Source organism: Mastacembelus armatus, chromosome 19 (genome assembly GCF_900324485.2).
Source record: "Mastacembelus armatus chromosome 19, fMasArm1.2, whole genome shotgun sequence".
NCBI lineage: Eukaryota > Metazoa > Chordata > Actinopteri > Synbranchiformes > Mastacembelidae > Mastacembelus > Mastacembelus armatus.
This window is the reverse complement of record NC_046651.1, coordinates 16901347-16920225: the sequence shown is the minus strand read 5'-3', so window position 1 is coordinate 16920225 and position 18879 is coordinate 16901347. Positions and strand designations below refer to the sequence as shown.

At 42.6% G+C, this 18879-nt stretch overlaps 3 protein-coding genes across 6 annotated transcripts; all 3 read right to left on the bottom strand.

Moving 5' to 3' along the window:
• Positions 1–1117: 1117 nt before the first annotated feature.
• Positions 1118–3931, bottom strand: arl4d (ADP-ribosylation factor-like 4D). Its single transcript, XM_026315821.1, has 2 exons — positions 3333–3931; positions 1118–2494 (listed from the first exon to the last, which is right to left on the bottom strand). Exon 2 carries the CDS (start codon positions 2385–2387, stop codon positions 1782–1784), a length of 606 nt encoding a protein of 201 aa, XP_026171606.1. The 5' UTR covers positions 2388–2494; positions 3333–3931; the 3' UTR covers positions 1118–1781.
• Positions 3932–4265: 334 nt separating this feature from the next.
• On the bottom strand, positions 4266–9317 carry tmem106a (transmembrane protein 106A). 3 transcript variants are annotated; one of them, XM_026315819.1, is made up of 8 exons: positions 8962–9317; positions 6999–7151; positions 6623–6686; positions 6010–6163; positions 5376–5516; positions 5238–5281; positions 5064–5117; positions 4266–4560 (listed from the first exon to the last, which is right to left on the bottom strand). In XM_026315819.1, exons 2-8 carry the CDS (start codon positions 7105–7107, stop codon positions 4449–4451), a joined length of 678 nt encoding a protein of 225 aa, XP_026171604.1. In that variant the 5' UTR covers positions 7108–7151; positions 8962–9317; the 3' UTR covers positions 4266–4448. The 3 variants fall into 3 exon arrangements, with proteins under 3 accessions (XP_026171604.1, XP_026171605.1, XP_026171603.1); XM_026315820.1 differs by lacking the exon at positions 8962–9317 and adding an exon at positions 8410–8614; XM_026315818.1 differs by lacking the exon at positions 8962–9317 and having other exon boundaries at positions 6999–7179.
• A 119-nt stretch (positions 9318–9436) lies between these two features.
• On the bottom strand, positions 9437–18677 carry nbr1a (NBR1 autophagy cargo receptor a). Of its 2 annotated transcripts, XM_026315674.1 has the most exons (22): positions 18459–18677; positions 18117–18179; positions 18003–18021; positions 17362–17384; positions 16976–17158; positions 16809–16886; positions 16481–16704; positions 16052–16171; positions 15495–15794; positions 14998–15157; positions 14334–14579; positions 13729–13851; positions 13488–13563; positions 13195–13305; positions 12848–13027; positions 12587–12745; positions 12326–12480; positions 11768–12189; positions 11520–11605; positions 11320–11407; positions 11076–11175; positions 9437–10891 (listed from the first exon to the last, which is right to left on the bottom strand). In XM_026315674.1, the coding sequence occupies exons 1-22, from the start codon at positions 18558–18560 to the stop codon at positions 10703–10705; spliced, it is 3207 nt and encodes a 1068-aa protein (XP_026171459.1). In that variant the 5' UTR covers positions 18561–18677; the 3' UTR covers positions 9437–10702. The 2 variants fall into 2 exon arrangements, with proteins under 2 accessions (XP_026171459.1, XP_026171460.1); XM_026315675.1 differs by lacking the exon at positions 15495–15794.
• Positions 18678–18879: the final 202 nt, after the last annotated feature.

Genomic DNA, 18879 nt, shown 5'->3' with positions numbered 1-18879 from the left:
CTAGCTCAACAAAGTACGACCTGTAAAATGGACCTTTATCATACTTGAGTGGCAAAAGCAAGAGGATTATTAAGAAGAGTCAAAGAAGTGCAACAAACAGCTCTAACATTTTCTATTAGTCATAAAACGTTTCAGGTCAAAAACCGTAATGGCAAAACAGCTAGAGCCCTGACTGTGCCCATATGAAAAAATGAAAAAGCAAATGTCTCCTCTGTCGAGCGTAAAAACGTATTTAGCATCAGACATTAGTCTACAGGAGGCAGGGAGACATATACATGCAGTGATATTGAAAAACTTCCAAGCACTTCACTGATTAAACTGTCTGAGCTCACAAAACATAAATGCAACTACAAAGTCAAGTGAAAAAGAGGAGTGGTGCCACTCACTTACCTATTATCCACATTTTCCACAGCCTTTTTGATTGGAGCAAGTGTCAGAGGTGCAGTGCAGCTTCTGCTGATGACGGCCTCAGGTAGTTCGGCCCCACGTGATGCAACAACAGGATTAAACCGCCTCACCTCTGAACCAAATCACCACTAATTGATGCAATTGCAGCAGCTGGTAGACCTGGTGGTGGGAATCATTGTAAATAGGTTGACTCCTCCCATCTCTGACAGCATGAGTTGCTGATTCAGGCATGAACAGGGAAGACAGTCAGGACTTCAAAATCTGGATGGAGATCAACTTATGATCTAATAAATGTCATTTCAGCTGATACAAACACCTAAACCTGAAATATCATTACATTTTTTTTTCCTCTCCTTTTAGCTCAGTTTTTGGTCTCTATCGAATCCTGAAACTCCAAAAATATCGGACTCAGCTGCTGAATAGCGCCACTATTTTCACCAGCTTCTTTCTAAGTTTGTCTACTGTTAGGTACTGAGCAGGTTGTGTACGCTCAGCTTTTACAGATTTGGCTGAACCTACGCTATAACAGCGACATGAAATCAATACAGTAAAGCTGCAGGTCATAAAAGCAAAATAACAGGCCAGAAAAAGCTCAAATACCCTGAAGAGCTGAGGATTTGGATAGTCAGGTGATAATTCTTTGTGGGTTCATCACAGCAAGCGACTCGTTCAGTTCAGTTACACATGGACGGAAAGAGATCAGTGGATGTTCTGTACAGTGCTTCGGTTTATTAGGTCTTTAGTGTTACAAAAATGTACAATTTGTATAAACACTATCGTCATAATAATTGAATACTGCTCCATGGCAATAAAACTAGATATCATCTGGTGCTGCATCACCACCGGACTCTTTCATTTCATCATTTACAAAATACTCAGTCTGTCCAACACAAACACAAAATGTGGAATAAATATTCTGGAGAAGAATCAACAACAGCGACATAGTGGGATAGAATCTGTGCAAGCTTGTGAAGGAATATAAGGACATTTTCAAATGCACTCTACATTTTTCTTCACTAAATACCTGCCAGGTGGACGTTAATGTCTCCATATATTAGTCCTACAGTTAACAGAAGAATGTCTCGTTAGAAATCTTCAAATCATCAAGAGTAGAAAAGTATTTAGTAATGACTAACCTATCAAGGCTTCCTTTAAATCTTAAATTGGGGCAGCTGCATCATTGCAGAACAAAGAATATGTCAATGCTGCTTGAATTATTATGAGTAAATCCATTCCTCCTGACCCTGAGGCCGTGTGTAATTGTTGTTCTGTTGGCACAAACTGCTCTCCCATTAAAAGAAACCATCAGGCTTGGAAGTGTCTCAACAGAGGATAAATCTCCTAAGGTAATGTCCACAGTGTGAACCCAGAGCTCATCTCTTTCTGTTCTTGTTGTGCTTCACCATCTTCTTCCTCTTCAGGATCATCTCATAGAGTTTCTCCAGGCCCAGCTGGAGTCCCTGACCATCCACAGCGCTGCAGCCCTGCACGTGATGCAGCGTGTACATGCTCAGTTCATGCACAGAAAGCAGCTTCTCCACCTCGCTGAGTGACAAGGCTGAATCCAGGTCTTGTTTGTTGGCCAGGATGAGCACAGGGACCCCCTGGTTCTCTGAGGTGCGGGTGATCTTATGGAGCTCAACTTTGGCCTCCTCCATCCGCTCCACCTCGGTGGAGTCCACCACGAACACCATCCCGTCCGTCCGCCGAGTGTAAGACTTCCACAGAGGGCGAAGCTTCTCCTGCCCTCCCACATCCCACACCTGGAAGTTTATGGCCCGAGACGCCCCCACTGCCACCTTGACCTTCTCCGTGTTGAATCCCTTGGTGGGGATCGTTTTCACAAACTCCTTCAGTTTGAGCCTGTACAGCAGGGAGGTTTTACCTGCTGAGTCGAGCCCGATAACCACCACGTGCAGACACTGGAAGTTTGGCAGGAAAGACGTGTTGGGAGCAATGTCGGTCAACTGGTTCCCCATGATTCCAGCCAGCAATTCACACCTACTTAGGTGGAGCCACAAATTCCTGATTTAATCCCCTTTCAGGAGACTGGCATCTGCTCTTTGTTCTCACGATCAGCTCAGACCTTATCAAAACACACACACACACACACACACACACTGGGTTAACATTTAATGAAAAGGCAACAAGCTTAAAAGAATGTGCATTTATAATTCAGGTGTAAATCCAGTGTTGTCTGAGAAATACAGAATAGAACGCTGACATCCTGTCAACATGGAGGATCCTGTTGTGTTCACAACAATTTGCTTCACTGAAACCTGAATTCTCTTGATTATGTAAAACAATCAATGTGTTGGTGCCACATCACGACAGTTTATTGGGTTTCTGAGGTTATCTGGTTTCTTATTTGTTAACCCTAATCCTCTTAAGTCTGCTAAAGCTGAAGGGCTTCTCTTGGGGCAGACTGATGCTGGAGACATATATTCAGTGGTTCAATGTATAGCAGGACTGCTGCAGCTGCAATAATCCGGTTGTTGTGACATCCTGATGTCCATCAAACAGCTGCCACTGGGCGGATTTTAACCATTTCATGTTTACATCATGTTTTTTTTTCCACTTATGAGCCGAAACACACGAGTGTGTGTGTTTTAAAAAGACCATTCAGCAAATACTCCGTTGTTCATACAGCACCATGTTTCTGAATCTATGTTCTTATTACATGGGAAATGACTCTACTGGGAATGACTCGCCTTCCGCGCTGAATCTATACATTTACTTTCATAATATTGTGCAGGGAAATTAAACCGACACAGCGTGTATCATAAACTTTGATGCATTAGCTACAGCCACGCAACATAAGCGGCGCTACAGATGAAGACAAACGCATGCACTTCACATAGGCAGGGTGGAATCATCAAAATGACAAAGTCTCCTCGTCCGTGCACGAATAAAAAGCTTCGTACCTTCTACCTGCACCGTCAAATCCTCTTCTTCATCATCATCATCATCATCATCATCATCGTCGTCGTCGTCAACCACAGGCGAGAAACGGATCCATAGCTGAGCTGCTGCTCGTCCCTGCTGTCTCCTCTGCTGCACCGGGGAGGTCTGGGGAGACTGGAGCACACACAGCACCTAAAGCCTGGTGACGTCACATCCACCTGGACGGCTACACCACGCCCCCTCGCGGTGCAGTCGTGAACTGCATGGACACCTGAAGCACGTGCACTTCAGAATAACCAGTTTAACTGAGCTGCTGTTAATTAATCTCATCTATGTCTGAAGGGAAGTCTAAAAATATGTATTATTTATATAAATATATATCCAATATTCTAAACAAATACTTTCAGAGGGACTATTTCTGTATTTCTTAAAACCCACAGTGAGCTGTGTGACTTAACCAGAGTAATTTGAAAATATTTAGCAGGAAATAGTTTTTATTTCTAACTTTTCTAATGGTCAGATACTAAAAGAGGTAAATGAGATAAAATATGATATGGTTTATATGTGGAGGTGATCAGAAATGATGGTGACTATTTAATAGTGTGAGGTTTTTGAATGTGGAGACTTTCTCCATTCAATAAAAAAAACACTTGGCATTGAATACTTGTTCGGTACTGATTCATTACCACCCTAACTCAGTGAAATGAAATTTACATTCTGTGCACTGGGCAAAAAATTAACATGCAGTACCTTAAATTTAGCAGTTTAATAAAGTGCACATGGCAGAATCAACAACCTGTTTATATAAAATATATCCTTCAAAAAAATTAAGCAGTTTCCAAAAACATTAGGAAATGAGTTCTCAGTTTTATGAGATCACGTTACCTGTAACACAAATTTACAGGCTAAACTCAAACAAATTACTGCAAAAACATTCACGCTAAGAAAGTGAGTCTTTAAAGCATCAATATATTTGTAATTATAATATTGTAGTGATTGATTAAATCTTAAAGTATGCTAAAACAACATACAGAATACAATTCACAAATCACATCTCATATAAATGAGATAAAGGTACGATGGAGCCTGAATTTTCATTATGTTATACTGCCACTTTGAGGATTTTCATCTAGATTTCATCGGCTCACAGGATGTGGGATTGTTGAATTGGTCCCACAGTCAATATACTCATAGGTGTCCAGAGACAGCTGCTCCGTGTGGGAGAGATACGAAATATTCATTGTCATCCTGGGGAAGAAAGTAGAGTCGGTGAGAGACAAGTGGAGCCAGGACGCTGCACTGACAGTGTGACGACTGCAGGCTCACCAGAGGAAACCTCAATAAACACTCTCACACCACAATTATTCATTGCAACTTGCTTTGCACAAACACATCCAAACTAAAGTCAAGGTTGAGTAGTAGAGCTATCTGCAGCCTCATGGAAAGACCACTGTCATTTATTTGCATCTGGAGTTCAAATGTGAACCATTTGGATCCTTAAAGAAAACAATGCACTTTTTAAATCTAATCCAGAAAACAGAACAAAAACCTTAACATACGTGTGTTGTGTTTTTTTGTCATCTTAAAGGAGCATTTCACATTTAAAGATGTGACTTTGGAGGGTGAGTCCAGTTATGTGGTTGTGGTCTAAACCCTGCACTGCACAAAGTGATGCCTTTGGCACCTGTGAGTTTGTGATGTGCTAAAGCGTGAGACTCTCGTGTTGATTGTTGATTGAGATCGACACTTACTGCAGCTCCAGAAATAGCGTGTGAATCTTGATAGAGCTCGACTTGCAGTAAGTGCTGAAACAGATAAAGCAGCTGATGAGTAGATTCTTGTTAAATTCAGACATGTTAACAACAATTACATGGTATTATATATATTACTTCCACACAATGTGCTCAGGTTTATCTCAAACTTACATTAATCCTGTATCTGTGATAGGCAGGTCAATCTGGATGGTGTACTGCAAAAGTTAAAACCAAATATATAAATACATTTTTGTACAAAAAAACACATCAGTAGTACTTTTTTGATGCGAGTCATTTTGATAAACTTACGGATTTCTGTGAGCGGGACTGGATGGCGGTCATATTAGAGATCTTGGTCTTACCCACGACTACACGAGAGACCAGCCCCTGCATGCTAAACTCGACAATCTCCACCGGGACAAAGTTCTCGTTGGTGATGTTAATGAGATTCTAGAGGACGAAACACACAGCTGGTCAGGTGCAACCGACACACTTTTCTCTCATTAAAAAGTCTGAGGGAACTTTGTCCCTCACAACCTTCAGTCTGTCATGTGAAGGTAATTCAGAGGGTTCTTCAACAGTGTTTTAGCACATACAATAAAAAAAAAAAAAAAAACAGTGACTCAGTTAATTTCAGACACATCAGGTATTTAAAACTTGTAGTGCATGTGTGTTTAGTATAATTTACTGTACTTGTATATCTATAAAGATATTTACAGTCTATTCTCTTACTTAAACAGATTCTGCTGCTCCTGGACAGTCACGCAATGATAATCTGGGCCTTTAGGAACTTTTAGGGAGCAGCCTAATTATAATGATTGTTCTATAGTTTCTTTGGTTCCTGCATGACACCAAAACAATCCCTGCACATCCTTCTACTTAGTGATCACAGAGGTGACAGATTAACATGTAACTGGCTGCACTGAGTATTTCTCTGACTTACTGTGACCTCCATTTCCACTGTGTCCGGGGTGAAGTAGACCATGACTGAAAGCACAGACACAGGCGTCAGCGTGATGCTCCGGGGGAAGAAGAAGAAGAGGATCAGACAGCAAAGGAGGAGACATGCAGCCATGGAGAGACACACATACAGTTTCCTGAAATGCAACACAAAAGAACTGTTTGAGTTAAATAAATAACATAACACATAGATTGTGTGCATGTGAAGACAAATCAGGCTAATGCAACTTAAAAATGAGATTTTTCTTAGCATCATACAAACCAATTGCTCATTCACCTGCTCAAAACTAAAAATACACAAGTTTTTACACCTTTTACTTCATTAAAAATGCTACAAAACAAAAATAATAGATTAAAAGTAAATGCCACTTTTTTCATTCATATTATCAGCAGTGCATCTTATTTTTGTGTCCAAAATCATAAGATGTAAATTAATTTGTGACTTTGAAATATAAAGTAGAACTATAAAGTAGTATAAAGTGGAAAAAAACTCAAATTTATACTTCAGTGCAGTATTTAAATAGTCATTTCTCACTTCTGCACACACACACACACATATATATATATATATATATATACACATATATATTCCTTACGTGTGTCTGGGTCTCAGCCGTACATCGTTGCATGGAATCACCGCAACCAGCTGGTCTTCGTGTCCTGCCAAGATAGAAAGACAGAAGGAAATGGCAGAGTCCTCAGCCTTTATTTTTTACCACAAAATGATGTGAAAGTGGTCAGACAGAGTCAGCTGCACACACACATTTCTGCCTTTCTGTTCAACTCACTTCCGCTGTGGTTGAATAAGAAATGAAAGCAGCTGTAAGAGGATGAGGAAGGTGCAACATGGTCTCAGCTAACAGATGAAGAAAGCTGAAAAGGCTAAAAGGAAATGGACTGTACTAACTTAAAATACAGTCAAAAATAGGTGGTCCTGACATTTAAAGACATTTTTCATGGCAGAAAACCAACCTCTGGGAATTCTCCCGGTGCCACGACATGTTGGACAGGTGTCTCCTGACGGGTTTCCATTAATGGAACCATATGGAGGAAACTGCTTCAGTGTCTTCACCTTCTCCATCCCTTCGGTCAGATCAGGGCCCTCTGCAGCTTCTCTGTTTCCCCCTGTTGTAACCATGACATTTATTGAAAGAACAAGTCCAGTATAAAGAACAGAAACAAGAGACCTGTGGGGCTGGAAAGTCCACCTAAAACTCATACACAGTAGGTTCGTCTTTGGCTCGGTTCTAGTTTGTAGACTCAGTGCAGTATTTCCACTTTTTCGTCCTTCCGAGGAGGTCTGAGAGCCAGCAGTGTTGTCCAGTCACTCCTCTCACAATTTCTCTAAATGACCAATAAAAGCTCCTTTGTTGTCTACAAGTCAAGATGTGAGCAGAGTCGTGTAGACTCTGGGAGTGACTCAAAAACTCCCCCGTCACATTATTTTATGGTTTTATTATGACTTTGTAAAACCTGCTAACACTTTTAGTATCCGACGTGTAAGTGTGACCAAGTTTCAGTTTGAATCTTCTCAAAGAGAAACACTCATTTCCTCACATTCATATGATCAGGGCAAATTTGAACAGCAGGTCTAGAAGCTGAAAGCTGATAAAAACCTACATGAATATAAAATACAGAGAATATTCCCTTAATCCCTTTCCCCCCTTTAATAATCTGAACTGTGGGTTTCCAGAGTCAAAAACACTCCACCAGCTTTCACAGTGTCACTGAACTGTCCTGTTAGATAAAACAGATATACACATTTTCCACCAGCATTTTCACATAGTAATGAAATATTTAGTACTCACTGTAAACTACCTAGATATACAAAGACAAAGACACAAGAGCTTCTTTCCACTCCGGCATGTAAATGTTCAGGTGTGACAGCCTGATTTGGACTCTTTCCATGTCTTTATGTGGAAGATAAACTTGTTTGTTTTGTTTTTGTAAATGCTGCTCTAGAAGAATTCAGAAGGCCTCCAACTTCCTTAATACACTTTTCAAGATAGTAAGAGCCATGTCAGCACTGTGGACACTTACCACGTTATTCTGACCTGAGTTTTATTATACATGAATGTTAATCTAACACAATTCAGTCATTCATGCAGTTCAACTTAATGACATTTCAATACAGGACTGACTGATCATGAATTTGGATTCGAGACGCAACTTTCCCTTAACTTCTGAATCAAAACAGTGACTTTACCCTCTCTCAAATTTACAAAAAAATGTCTTTGTTCCTCTTAAAACCACATATCAAACAAGCAGACTGCGATAACTTTAAAACACATTTTCAGATTTGTGAAACTTTTGATCCATTTGACTGAAGAACCACCTCAACAAGTCCAGTTGCCACGAATCAGCGTTAAGGTTTGTGACTGACCCCGTTTTCAACAGGTTTCCACTGCTCTCTAACCTGGTCTGCTGTGGACTGGATGAGGAAAACACTGAAATCACCGAATCTTTAGATTGCAGTTAAATACATTACATAAATCTGATAGTGGCTATGAGGCTGTAGGTCTAAGTGCAAACATGGAGAACTGCAGTAACGTGACTTCACTGCTGCTTCCCCTTAATCGGAGCCTTCACTCAGCGTCGTTTTTACGCAGCTGCTCCGCTGAATCTACTGACCTGAGCTCTCGCTCCACCTGTCATTCTGTGTTACAGAGCAGCCTGTCAGAGCTGCTTTGCATTTTAGTGCTGGAGTTACAACTTTCTAGTGACGCACAACAGGGACCGTGCGTCAAGACGAGGAGCAAGCGGACTGTGAAGACCTGCCGAGGCACGTTTAAGGATCATTACATAGCAAATATTAGTTATTGGTCTCATGGTGCTGGTTAAATCAACACAATAGAGCTTAACACACATTCACAAAACGTGCGTGACGTGTCAGATCAATGGCTGACGCAGAGCAGACGCCTCTTTGCGCACTTACCCTGCAGGTTAAAGTCCCAATAAAACCCGTGTGGGGACAAACTGGATCCGAGCTGCCGCTTGTTAGGATTTTCCACGTAAAACCCACATTGGACACAGCTGGAAAACACGTCGTGTCTCTTTGCAAAAACAAACCTAGTGGGAGGAACACTTCCTCCTTCTTTACGTGACAGGGCAGTTCACTGCAGCGGCCGATCACATTTCCTTAACTTTCCCGTCACTGTCCCGCCCTCCACCCGCTCAGCCTGCAACAGACAGTAGACAAACCAAACGTACAGCAGGTGAGGCTGAGACTAATCTGTGTCCAGGACCCCGTCGGTTCCACATTCACTTTATGTTCATTGTCACTTTCAGCAAGTCACACTTCTTTCAATAGCAGCCTCTCATGGCCACAGGAAGCAGGGAGGAGAAACAGCAGAGAGGCAGAGCTGAGCTCACAGTGGGGGGGGGGGTACTTCAGATAAACATCACCACAGGGATGTGCAAATAGTTTATTTGACGGTAGAAGGATATTTCATGTACACACTCTGTGCCAGAGGAATAATTTGACAAGCATAGTAGATATGATCAGAATGATTCTTTAGAGCATGGTTCCTCTAAACATGGACAATCAACATAAGAAAATATGATTCTTAAAACTCAACCAACACACTCACACAGAAAAGAGGAATAATTCAAAAGGCTGATATTAAATCTACACACATCACAAAGGATGCCAGATTTCTAATGTAGTCAAACTATACTTGGTTCCACTAAGAGATTGAGGAATGTGTGGTTAAGGACTTCTTAGCTTGGAGCAGTGTTAAACGAGAGCTGCTAGGTTTCAGCTGGTGGCTGATTGAGGACATGTGAAAACGCAGGCAAGGGTGTTAAACAATAACGCAAAGCGGACATTTTCCACTGCGACTGTGCTAAGACCACAAGAACACAGGTCATCTCTAAAGCCTCTACCTGTCATGCAGATGTCTCCTTAAAATCAGCAGAAAACATCCGAGTCTGAACAGGGAGCTGCTCGGACGCTTTTGTATACATTCCACATGTCAACGTCTAAAATAACAGTACTCTGATACAGAAAAGGATTGCATTGTTCAGGCTGCGATAATCAAGAAATATCTGTTTGTTGTTCCTACTACTGCACTGCAGACCCTGAACACCCAGAATATCCATGTAGCTTCAATAGCATCGAATTAAATGAGCTGGCTTATCAGAACATTTCTATCTTGTGTGACATTCAACAATATTAAGTTTCACTACTCTATTTGTGAGAAGAATCTAGCCAAGCCCTGTCAAAAGACAATTATTTTTCAGTGCTGTGGAAGCAGCTACAACAGCCGAACAAACACTAAGATGAAAAGCTAAAATACAAGCTTTTTCCTGTTACAACTACAGCTCCTGCTCCTTTTCACCAACATAGCAAATATCAACCACTATCCATAATAACTCACACGTCATGTCTTCAAAAATGTTGAAGCTAAATTAAAGCCAGTCGTAATGCTAATTTCTCTCCAATCAACAGAAATAAACGCTCCTATCTCATTGTTGTTCCATTGGTCCACGTAAACTAGCCACCCGTTGAAAAAATCATCAGCTGCATGAATCATAAGTTGGTTTTCTTTGCATCTACTTCAATTAAATCAAATACACAGGTCTTAAGTATCTTCTTTACATTATAATTAAAAGTCAAATAAACTCTCCTATGACTCTTTTACAGCCCTACAGGAGCCTTCCCAGCTTTCCCTCCCTCAGTGATGAGGGTTGGCAGCTTTGCTCTGGCTGTCCTCGGCCATCTGCACCAGCTCGTTGACGGTGTGCAGCAGGCTGTAGCCGTGCTTCCTCAGCAGCCGCTGGTTGAGCTGCTGGTCTCTGAATCCCATGTCCAGCAGCATGGCCATCATGGAAGGGTCCTGTCTGGCAGCTGGGTCGATGCCTCGCTGGGGGGGGGGCAGGACAGCGGGTGAGCTCAAGTATTGCCTGAGCTCATTTAAACTTATAAAGCTGATAAAGCTTTTTTTATTCCAAAATATGCACAAGACAAACTGGAAAATTATGATTTTAATCAGTCAGCACACCCTCCTAAAGTTCCTAAATTAACATGGGGCCTGCAGTGTGATGTACCTGTATTGAACAGTTTGGTCCAGTGAACAGGGCCTTATATGCGGATGCTGCCACAGAAAGCGCCCCCTTGACAAGTCCCTCTGTGATGCCTCCTTGGCCCCTGATACAAAGACAATTTTACATGTTTCAGTTTGCCCCAGTTTCACAAAAACATCTTAAGTTTAGATCAGGACACCAGATAAACGCATCAACAGAAAAGAAAGAAATTGTAATATGGATATGAAGTTAAACTGCCGTGTCGCACCTTGGCTGCAGCGCGTTGCTCGGTCTGGGGTTGTATGTCTCAAAGGCACTGGATGCTGAGCCGGCTGATCTGGACAGACCAGAAGACACTGCAGAACAGATAAAAGGAAACATCAGCAAACACACATAACATCAGAGGAGGGGCATGTGTGTCTGGATGTATTATGACCGCTACCCAGTGACTGTGATAGTAAAGCTCACCATTGAGGTGGACCCTTGGTTGGTTTAGCTCGTATGGTTCACAGGCTGGAGGACTGGGGTCCTCAGCCAGGTACAGTGCCTCAGACCTGAAACAGACAGTAAAACACAATTAAACCATGGATAAGGTTTATTCCTGATGTGAGGCTTTGTTTTTAGACGTCCTATTCTCATTATTGTGAGATTAAATATCTGCTTTCAGACATTTGGAAGACTTTCTTATTTTTGACACCTTTCAGAACTGAACTCACCTGGGTGAGTAGAGAGTCGGTGGGGCCAGCAGGGGTTCAGGCAGGCCTGGTGGCGACACTACCTCAGGAGTGAGCGTCACAGCGTCCAGGGTTTGGGAGGCACACAGCATCTGGTTCACGCTGCTGTGGAGGGGAGGGACAGGTGGGAGCCAAGAGTCAGCAGCTGACTCCTCTGTCTGCTCCTGCCTCTCAATCAGGGGTGCCTCACTCCCCGGCTCAGGGTCGGAGTGGCCTTCGCTCCCCTGCTGTTGTATGTCTGCTTCAGTTGAGGTCGCAACAGCAGCGATGTTGGTGGTGGTTTCGGGCTGTGACACGGCGGAGCTGTACATGGACTCCCCCAGAGGACGACTGGTGTCGAAGCAGTCTGGGAGGACGATGATGTAATCATCGCAGGAGGAGACTGAGGAGGTCTGGCTGCTGACCTGAGACACAGGATAGAAAATGATGACAACAACTCTCCCTCTGGCTTGTCCCGACACATTCAGTATAATGCTCACTTCCACAGCACTAATTCCATAATTCCATCTGCACAAGTCACATCACAAGTGTAAAGCTCACCTCATCCCAGTCTTCTCTTTTGGTTGCACCTTCGTCTCTCTCTTCTTGAGAGTCCTTCATGTTTTTTGTGTCATTCAGGAGCACGGCCTCTTCATCCTCATTATCACGATGTGGACTATACTGCAGGATTTCATTCACTGGTTCCAGCAGAAGAACTGATAAGGGAAAAAATACATAAAAATAAACACTGAAGTGGTGAAGATGAGGCTCAACATTGAACTGTAGCCACCAATGTTTTACAGTCAGTTGTTGATCTCTAACCTGGCTTTGTCTCCTTTTCCTGGGTAACACCTGTGAGTGGCAGCAGAGCTGAACTCTGGGGTCTAATGGCACAGACCTGCTCAATTCCTTCTTGACCCTTCTCTGACTTCTCAGCCTCCACTCCTCTCTCAGAGCAACAGCTGGGATCCCGGGTAACAACTGAAATATGTTACAGAAGAAATGTCACACCTGAGTCTGTACTTCTAAGCACAGCTGTTTTAGATGATTTCTGTAAGAGGAAAGATTAACAGAGGTTCTCACCCTGTGGTTTGTGGCTGCTGGGCTGGACTCTGCGCAGGGGTCTGTGGTCGGGGGCTTCCTCCAAGGTGAGGGAGCGGATGACCGTCTCACAGAGGAATTGGGCTCCACTGATCTCCTCCTCCCTGTCCTCCTCCTGGGTCACAGGCTCCAACAGCTCCCTCTGCTGCCTCAGATTCACTCCTGCTCAAAATACATCAAACTGTTACTGTGGAGGACAGATAGCTGGCTCAGCCTGTTTCCTCATAACCTGATCTATTTGCCTCATCATACATCATATTCATATACACACACGCACGCACACACACACGCACACACGCACACACGGTGCTCTAGGACTCAACTCTCACCGAAAAGTTTTCTGACCCCTGTGACCTCTCTGTCTTCTTTTATCTGTGTAGCAATGGCCTTCTCCAACACTGGTGCATCATGGGGCAGAGGAGATATGCAAGGTGTCACATCTACAAATTAGTTAGAACAGATACAACACAGTTTACATAATTTAAAAAAAATGAATATGCATATTCAAACTGTTACAAAGTTCAATTAAAGGCCTGAAAGTTTTGGAAGGAAGGAAGATGCAAAACTAATATTTGTCCCACTAATCATCGTCTTCTCTTGTGTTTAAAGCTGCTTTACTTACCCACAGGAGTGTTGTTAGGAACTTTCTCCAGCTCTTGCACAATATTTATATCCAGTAACTCAAAGGACAGTAGATCCTAAGGAAAGCAGGTACAACAAGAAACTAAAATAAATCTAAAAGTATTTCACACTGTTTTTGGTCAGTTTTGTAGCTGAATGTTGTTTGAACTTAAAAAAGACAGTAGGTACATGGACTTTATGTAATTAATTGAGCTACTGAATTGCAGGGTTTTAGTGTGCACCTGTGCTGTCAACAGCTCGACTGAGGGGAAGTAGTAGTCTTCATGGTGGAGGTCTACAGACAGGTCAGCACAGCTGTCCTTGGGCCTCACATGCTTCTTCTCCACTGGCCTCACCTCCTCTGTCTGAAGCACAGAGAAGAATGGCATCGTTACTGCCACAGCGTTCATTCAAAAGTTCATTATAATTATGAAAGTTCAAACTATTAATTATTACTACCGTGATTTAGGTTATCAGTATTTAAATATTATCCAGACTCTCCACTGTGTGTTAACATTATATTTTATTATTAATACCCTGGAAGCTGGACTTTACACAGGTTCTAGTGACATAAAGACCTAAACTACTGATAAATCAGTTGTTTTTCTGATTAATCATTAGATCTATAAATACTTAAACAGGTTTATTAGGTCTAAATTGCACATAGACAGTTTATTATTTTTCTGTTGAGCATCTTAACTGGAGAATCACTTCTGCTTTGTGATTTTGATATTTTTTTTACACATTATTTCTAAAAGCATCTTTACTTTTAGTGCCTAAGCCTTTTGCACAGTATGGCACATGTAAACGGGTGTGTCTACAGGGTGTCACTGGTTTGCAAACTTGCCATTCGTTTGCTCTGGTGTCCCAGTGTGTTGCGGCTGTTGTCGGGGTCGACCACAATGCTGCACCAGACACGTGGGCCAAACTGACACCCACAGTGCGCCAGCCGCCAGTGGGAGGTGTACGTCCCCTCCATCACTGGAGTGACAAAGGCCACACTGACCACTCCCACTTCTCCAGGCAGGAGCAGGGGCACCGGCACCACCCTCTTCTCTGACGCCAGGCCGAGGTTTCCCCACATGAAAACTAGCTGCGTGCACGCACACACATACACAAAACACAAAATAGGAATACACATGCAAAAAAGCACAAAGACAAGAGCAGGCAACCAAAGTCACACAACAGAAATAATCCACAGGCACAAGTGAGGAACACACACACACACACACACACACACACACACACACACACACACACACACACACACACACACACAAACATTCGACCAGTGACAAAGACAAACAAACTTAAACCACATACATTCAAATTAATTCAAATAATAAATATCTCAGGGCAAAGGGCGTTAGATGTATTAAGCTGGGTAAGAAATCATAGCTGGTGTTAGTGGATAACAGAAAAAAATGAGCTGAGTGGGGACTCAGAGTGGAAGTAAAGCTGGGGGGCAGAGTGAGAGTGGAGCCTGTCCTCTCAGCAGGTGGGAGGGGTACCTTAGTCTCTGAGGTCCAGCTGATAGTGCCCGAATTCCTCATCTTCCAGTATTTGATGAACTTGGTATCAGGCTCCAGACGGGTGCCGTCAGGCAGATTTTCATCCAGAAACAAGGCAGCCATTGTGGGCACCAAGGACGTGTGCGAGACCCCAGGACCCCTAGTTTCAAGTGTACAGACCATTGTTGAAAATAGCCCTGGTTTCTTATAATACCCATCTCTTTTGTTCTCTACGAATCAAAAAAGCAGGACCCCAGATTTTTTGCAGCTCAAAAGCAATTTTCTTAGAAAATCTATGAAGCAGCAGCATCAGTTTTCACATTGAGGTAGTTCCAACACTTTCCACCACCCCAGAGCAGCCAGCGATACACTCATACAGACTAGATTACAAAGATGGCATATTGTGATTTCTTTTCTTGGAAAAAAAGACTTTTTTGCATCCATGCTGGGTTCAAGGTACCCAGCACTGTCAGACGCTCTTCCAAGGTGGCGCTTACTCTGGACTGGAGGCCTGGGGATCAGGGACCGGGGCAGGGGTGGGACCTTGGGCTGGGGCTGGACCTGAGGCTGTTTCTGAGGCAGCAGGGGGGTGCAAGGCTGGGACCTGGGTGGATGTGGAGGCCATGCTTGTCAGGTTGCCTCTGCCTGAGGTAGAAGGACCACTCCACTGCAGCCCCCTCTTCTCCAGTCTCAGTTTCTTCTTGATTTCCTTCACTTCAGCTCTGAGCTGCCTCCTTTCTGCTTTGAGGCGCTGTCGCTCGGCCTTGCGTACTGTCCTGTCTCCTCGCCTTGGGAACCTGGTTTGAAATGTCATCAGGAATACCTATTTGTTGACTATCAAAAGGTTATCTTCCAAGAACAAAACACATTCACACTCAAAACTCATAAACTACAGTATTCTAGCTGCTATACCATTTTGCTATCCTCCTTTGCGTCTATTCCTATTTTTATATTTTCCTCCCTCAAGACGGAGAAAGTAAAGGCACTGTTGTAGATAAAAATAACTAATTGTTCTAAGACGTAAGAAGCTTTCCCCTCAGTCTTTGGGTTTTACCTCAACTCTCCTGACATTCCGTGTTCAGGAATGGAGAGAGGCGTCTTGGTTCTCACGAGATTGTGGCTGGGGTCATGGTTATGTCTGCACATCTCACACAGGATACAGGACGGGCACACACTGGCAGGGAAGAGCCAAGAAAAACATCAATATGGATACTCACAAAGCTGCTCTAAGAGTACAAAACATGAAGGACAAAGAACAAACTCATCAAAAGGCACAAACGTAAAACATAAAAAGTAAGGCTGACATGTTCAAATCATCCCCACTGTCAAATCAGCAGGCGACAGTTTTGCTTAATTAGGGAAATGTCAGGATTAATCAAATTCTGCATTTGAAATGTATATGTCCCCTGTTATATATGCCACATAAATATTTACCTACAACATGACCCCGCATATTTCATATTAGAATTTCCTCCATTCCTACCTGCACTTGTAGGCCCCTTCAGAGGTGAGTTTGTTGCAACTGCTGCAGTTTGGGGTGTAGCCAAGGGATCCATTGGAGGTGGAGGGGCCCGGTCTGGGCCCTATAGGTCCGCCACAAGCCCCGCTGGCCTCTGGGTGCCCATCAGAGGATTTGTGGGTACAACACTGGCCAGAAAAATCACTGCACATCCTTTCAACAACCTCTTTCACCACCTCGTCCTTAAACTAACAAATAAATAACGTTTGAGTTTACGTTATTCAAAGACAACAATATTACCCATGGATCAAACAAGGTAAAAGGGAGTGTAAGTGGTTTACACCATTGTTACCTTCTCCATGTATGACCTAAACCACATGGGAGGGGGCTCATCATCTGGTTTGTTCCCCTTGTTGTCTTTTACTGTGACCTGTATAAAAACAAACCAAACTTACATCAGTTAAAACATTTGAAGCACTGCAGACCCTGACTATAATTAGAATCCATGTGCGTCCTTACAGCTTCTCGCTCCGGGGTAACCTGCGTGCCTTTGTCCACTGTTTTGACCCTTGATGGATAAGGGGGCGCCGGTCGGAGGTCACCCTTCAGCTCCTTCACTTCTGTCTTCAGTGGGCCTCCACAGGCCTGTCCTTTCATCTTGTACACATTCATGTGCAACTGGTTCCCCTGTTTCTCTGCACTCTGTATAGAAAATAAGCCACAAACTCATTCCCCAGGAGACTGATATGAAAATATGGAGAATGCAAACATACTCAAGTAAACAATGCATGGTTTAAATTAATATCCTCTATATTCTGCAATTATTGTTCTCCAATGACTAACACTCGCTGTTAAGTTTTATACTGTTTGCACTATTGTACAGAAGTCCAGCACTGCTGCAGTACCTTGATGGCTTCTTCATACTCATCTGAAATAAAACAGATCAACAGTAAGGTGTTTGGACAACTGACTGATAACCATTTAACAGTTCTGCGGTATAGGTTTGCGTTTTTATCTTATTTTCAAAAACATCATGATCATCTTATTTTCTTAATTGAATTATCTTTTTAAAATGTCTGAAAAATACTTCAGGTCATAATACTTCAGACATCCAATAGGACATCATCAGATGTTTTGTTTAGTCCAACCAAGAGTCCAAATCTCAAAGACATTGAGTAAACACTGATATAAAACACAAAACTTTACAAAGAATAAGTTAGAATGAAATCACCAATGGGCTTTTTGTTTTAAATGTGCTCAAAGGGTTCAACCATTATTAAAATTAGGGCTGCAACTAACAACTAATTTCATTATCAAGTCATGTGCAGGTTATTTTTTTTAATGAACAGGTTTTTTTAGGCTTCAGTATAGCTGTTTAGACCAACAAACCTGAAACATTTCAACAAATAAATTTTTTGTTTATCTACTAACTAACTAACCTCTGCCGCTCTAATTTAAATATTGTTTAGTTACAGTTATAACCTTTTAGGTTTAGTATAAGAGAAAACTCTACTTATGACATACAGAAAAATAAACATTGTCTCACCTTGACTGTTAATGCAAATCTGAAACATGAAGGAAATGAGATGAGAGTGAGTCCATCCGGCTCTATCACCATTATTGTGCACAAACACAACAGAAGTGCAGACATTTAACTCACCTCCTCATTGTCCTCATCAAAGTATTTCACTTGAAAGTGGTTTATCCCGAATGACGCTTTAATCTGAAATATAATTTAACACACAGAGCAAAGCAGCAGGTTATAAAGTCTGGACTGAAAACATCAACAATGACACACTAGCTAGTTTACTCTGCTGTGTATTGAACCGTAATAAAACAAAGACAGTAGATTCCCCTCTCTGTGACATGCCGACTGAATTAACAATGAACACTTCTGCACACATTTCGTGCAACAGCATCGACTGTCCTTCAGGTGCTCTATTGTTTGTGTCTAGGCCATGTCTGGGCCTGCCTGGCGCAGTTTGGGCAGCTAGCAGCTCACCCAGGCTTCAACGGACTCCCAATCCAATTTATCCAAATCCTGAGCCAGAAATCTCTTCACATTCCCGCGGAAGTTGACTTTAATAGTAACGGGGAGCCCCATGTTGGCCGCTTAGGAGAAGATAATGGCTTTCATTTGCGGTGACACCGGCCTGTTTGATCCCGGATGCCCTCGACGTCTTCTCTTGTTTACATCGTCAGCTGCGTCTAGAAAAATACGGTGACGTCGCTGCTTCTTCTTCCTCGTTTCATTTTTTAAGGGTTGAGTTTAAAGGTGCAGCACCGCCACCTGCTGGTTGGTATTTGGAGCAGCATGGATACGTTAATTTATTATGTACATTTAAAGTACCATTTTAAGAAGTTGGAGTATTCCCATTTCTGCTACTTCATATTTGAATTACATTACACTACTTTTTCACTCC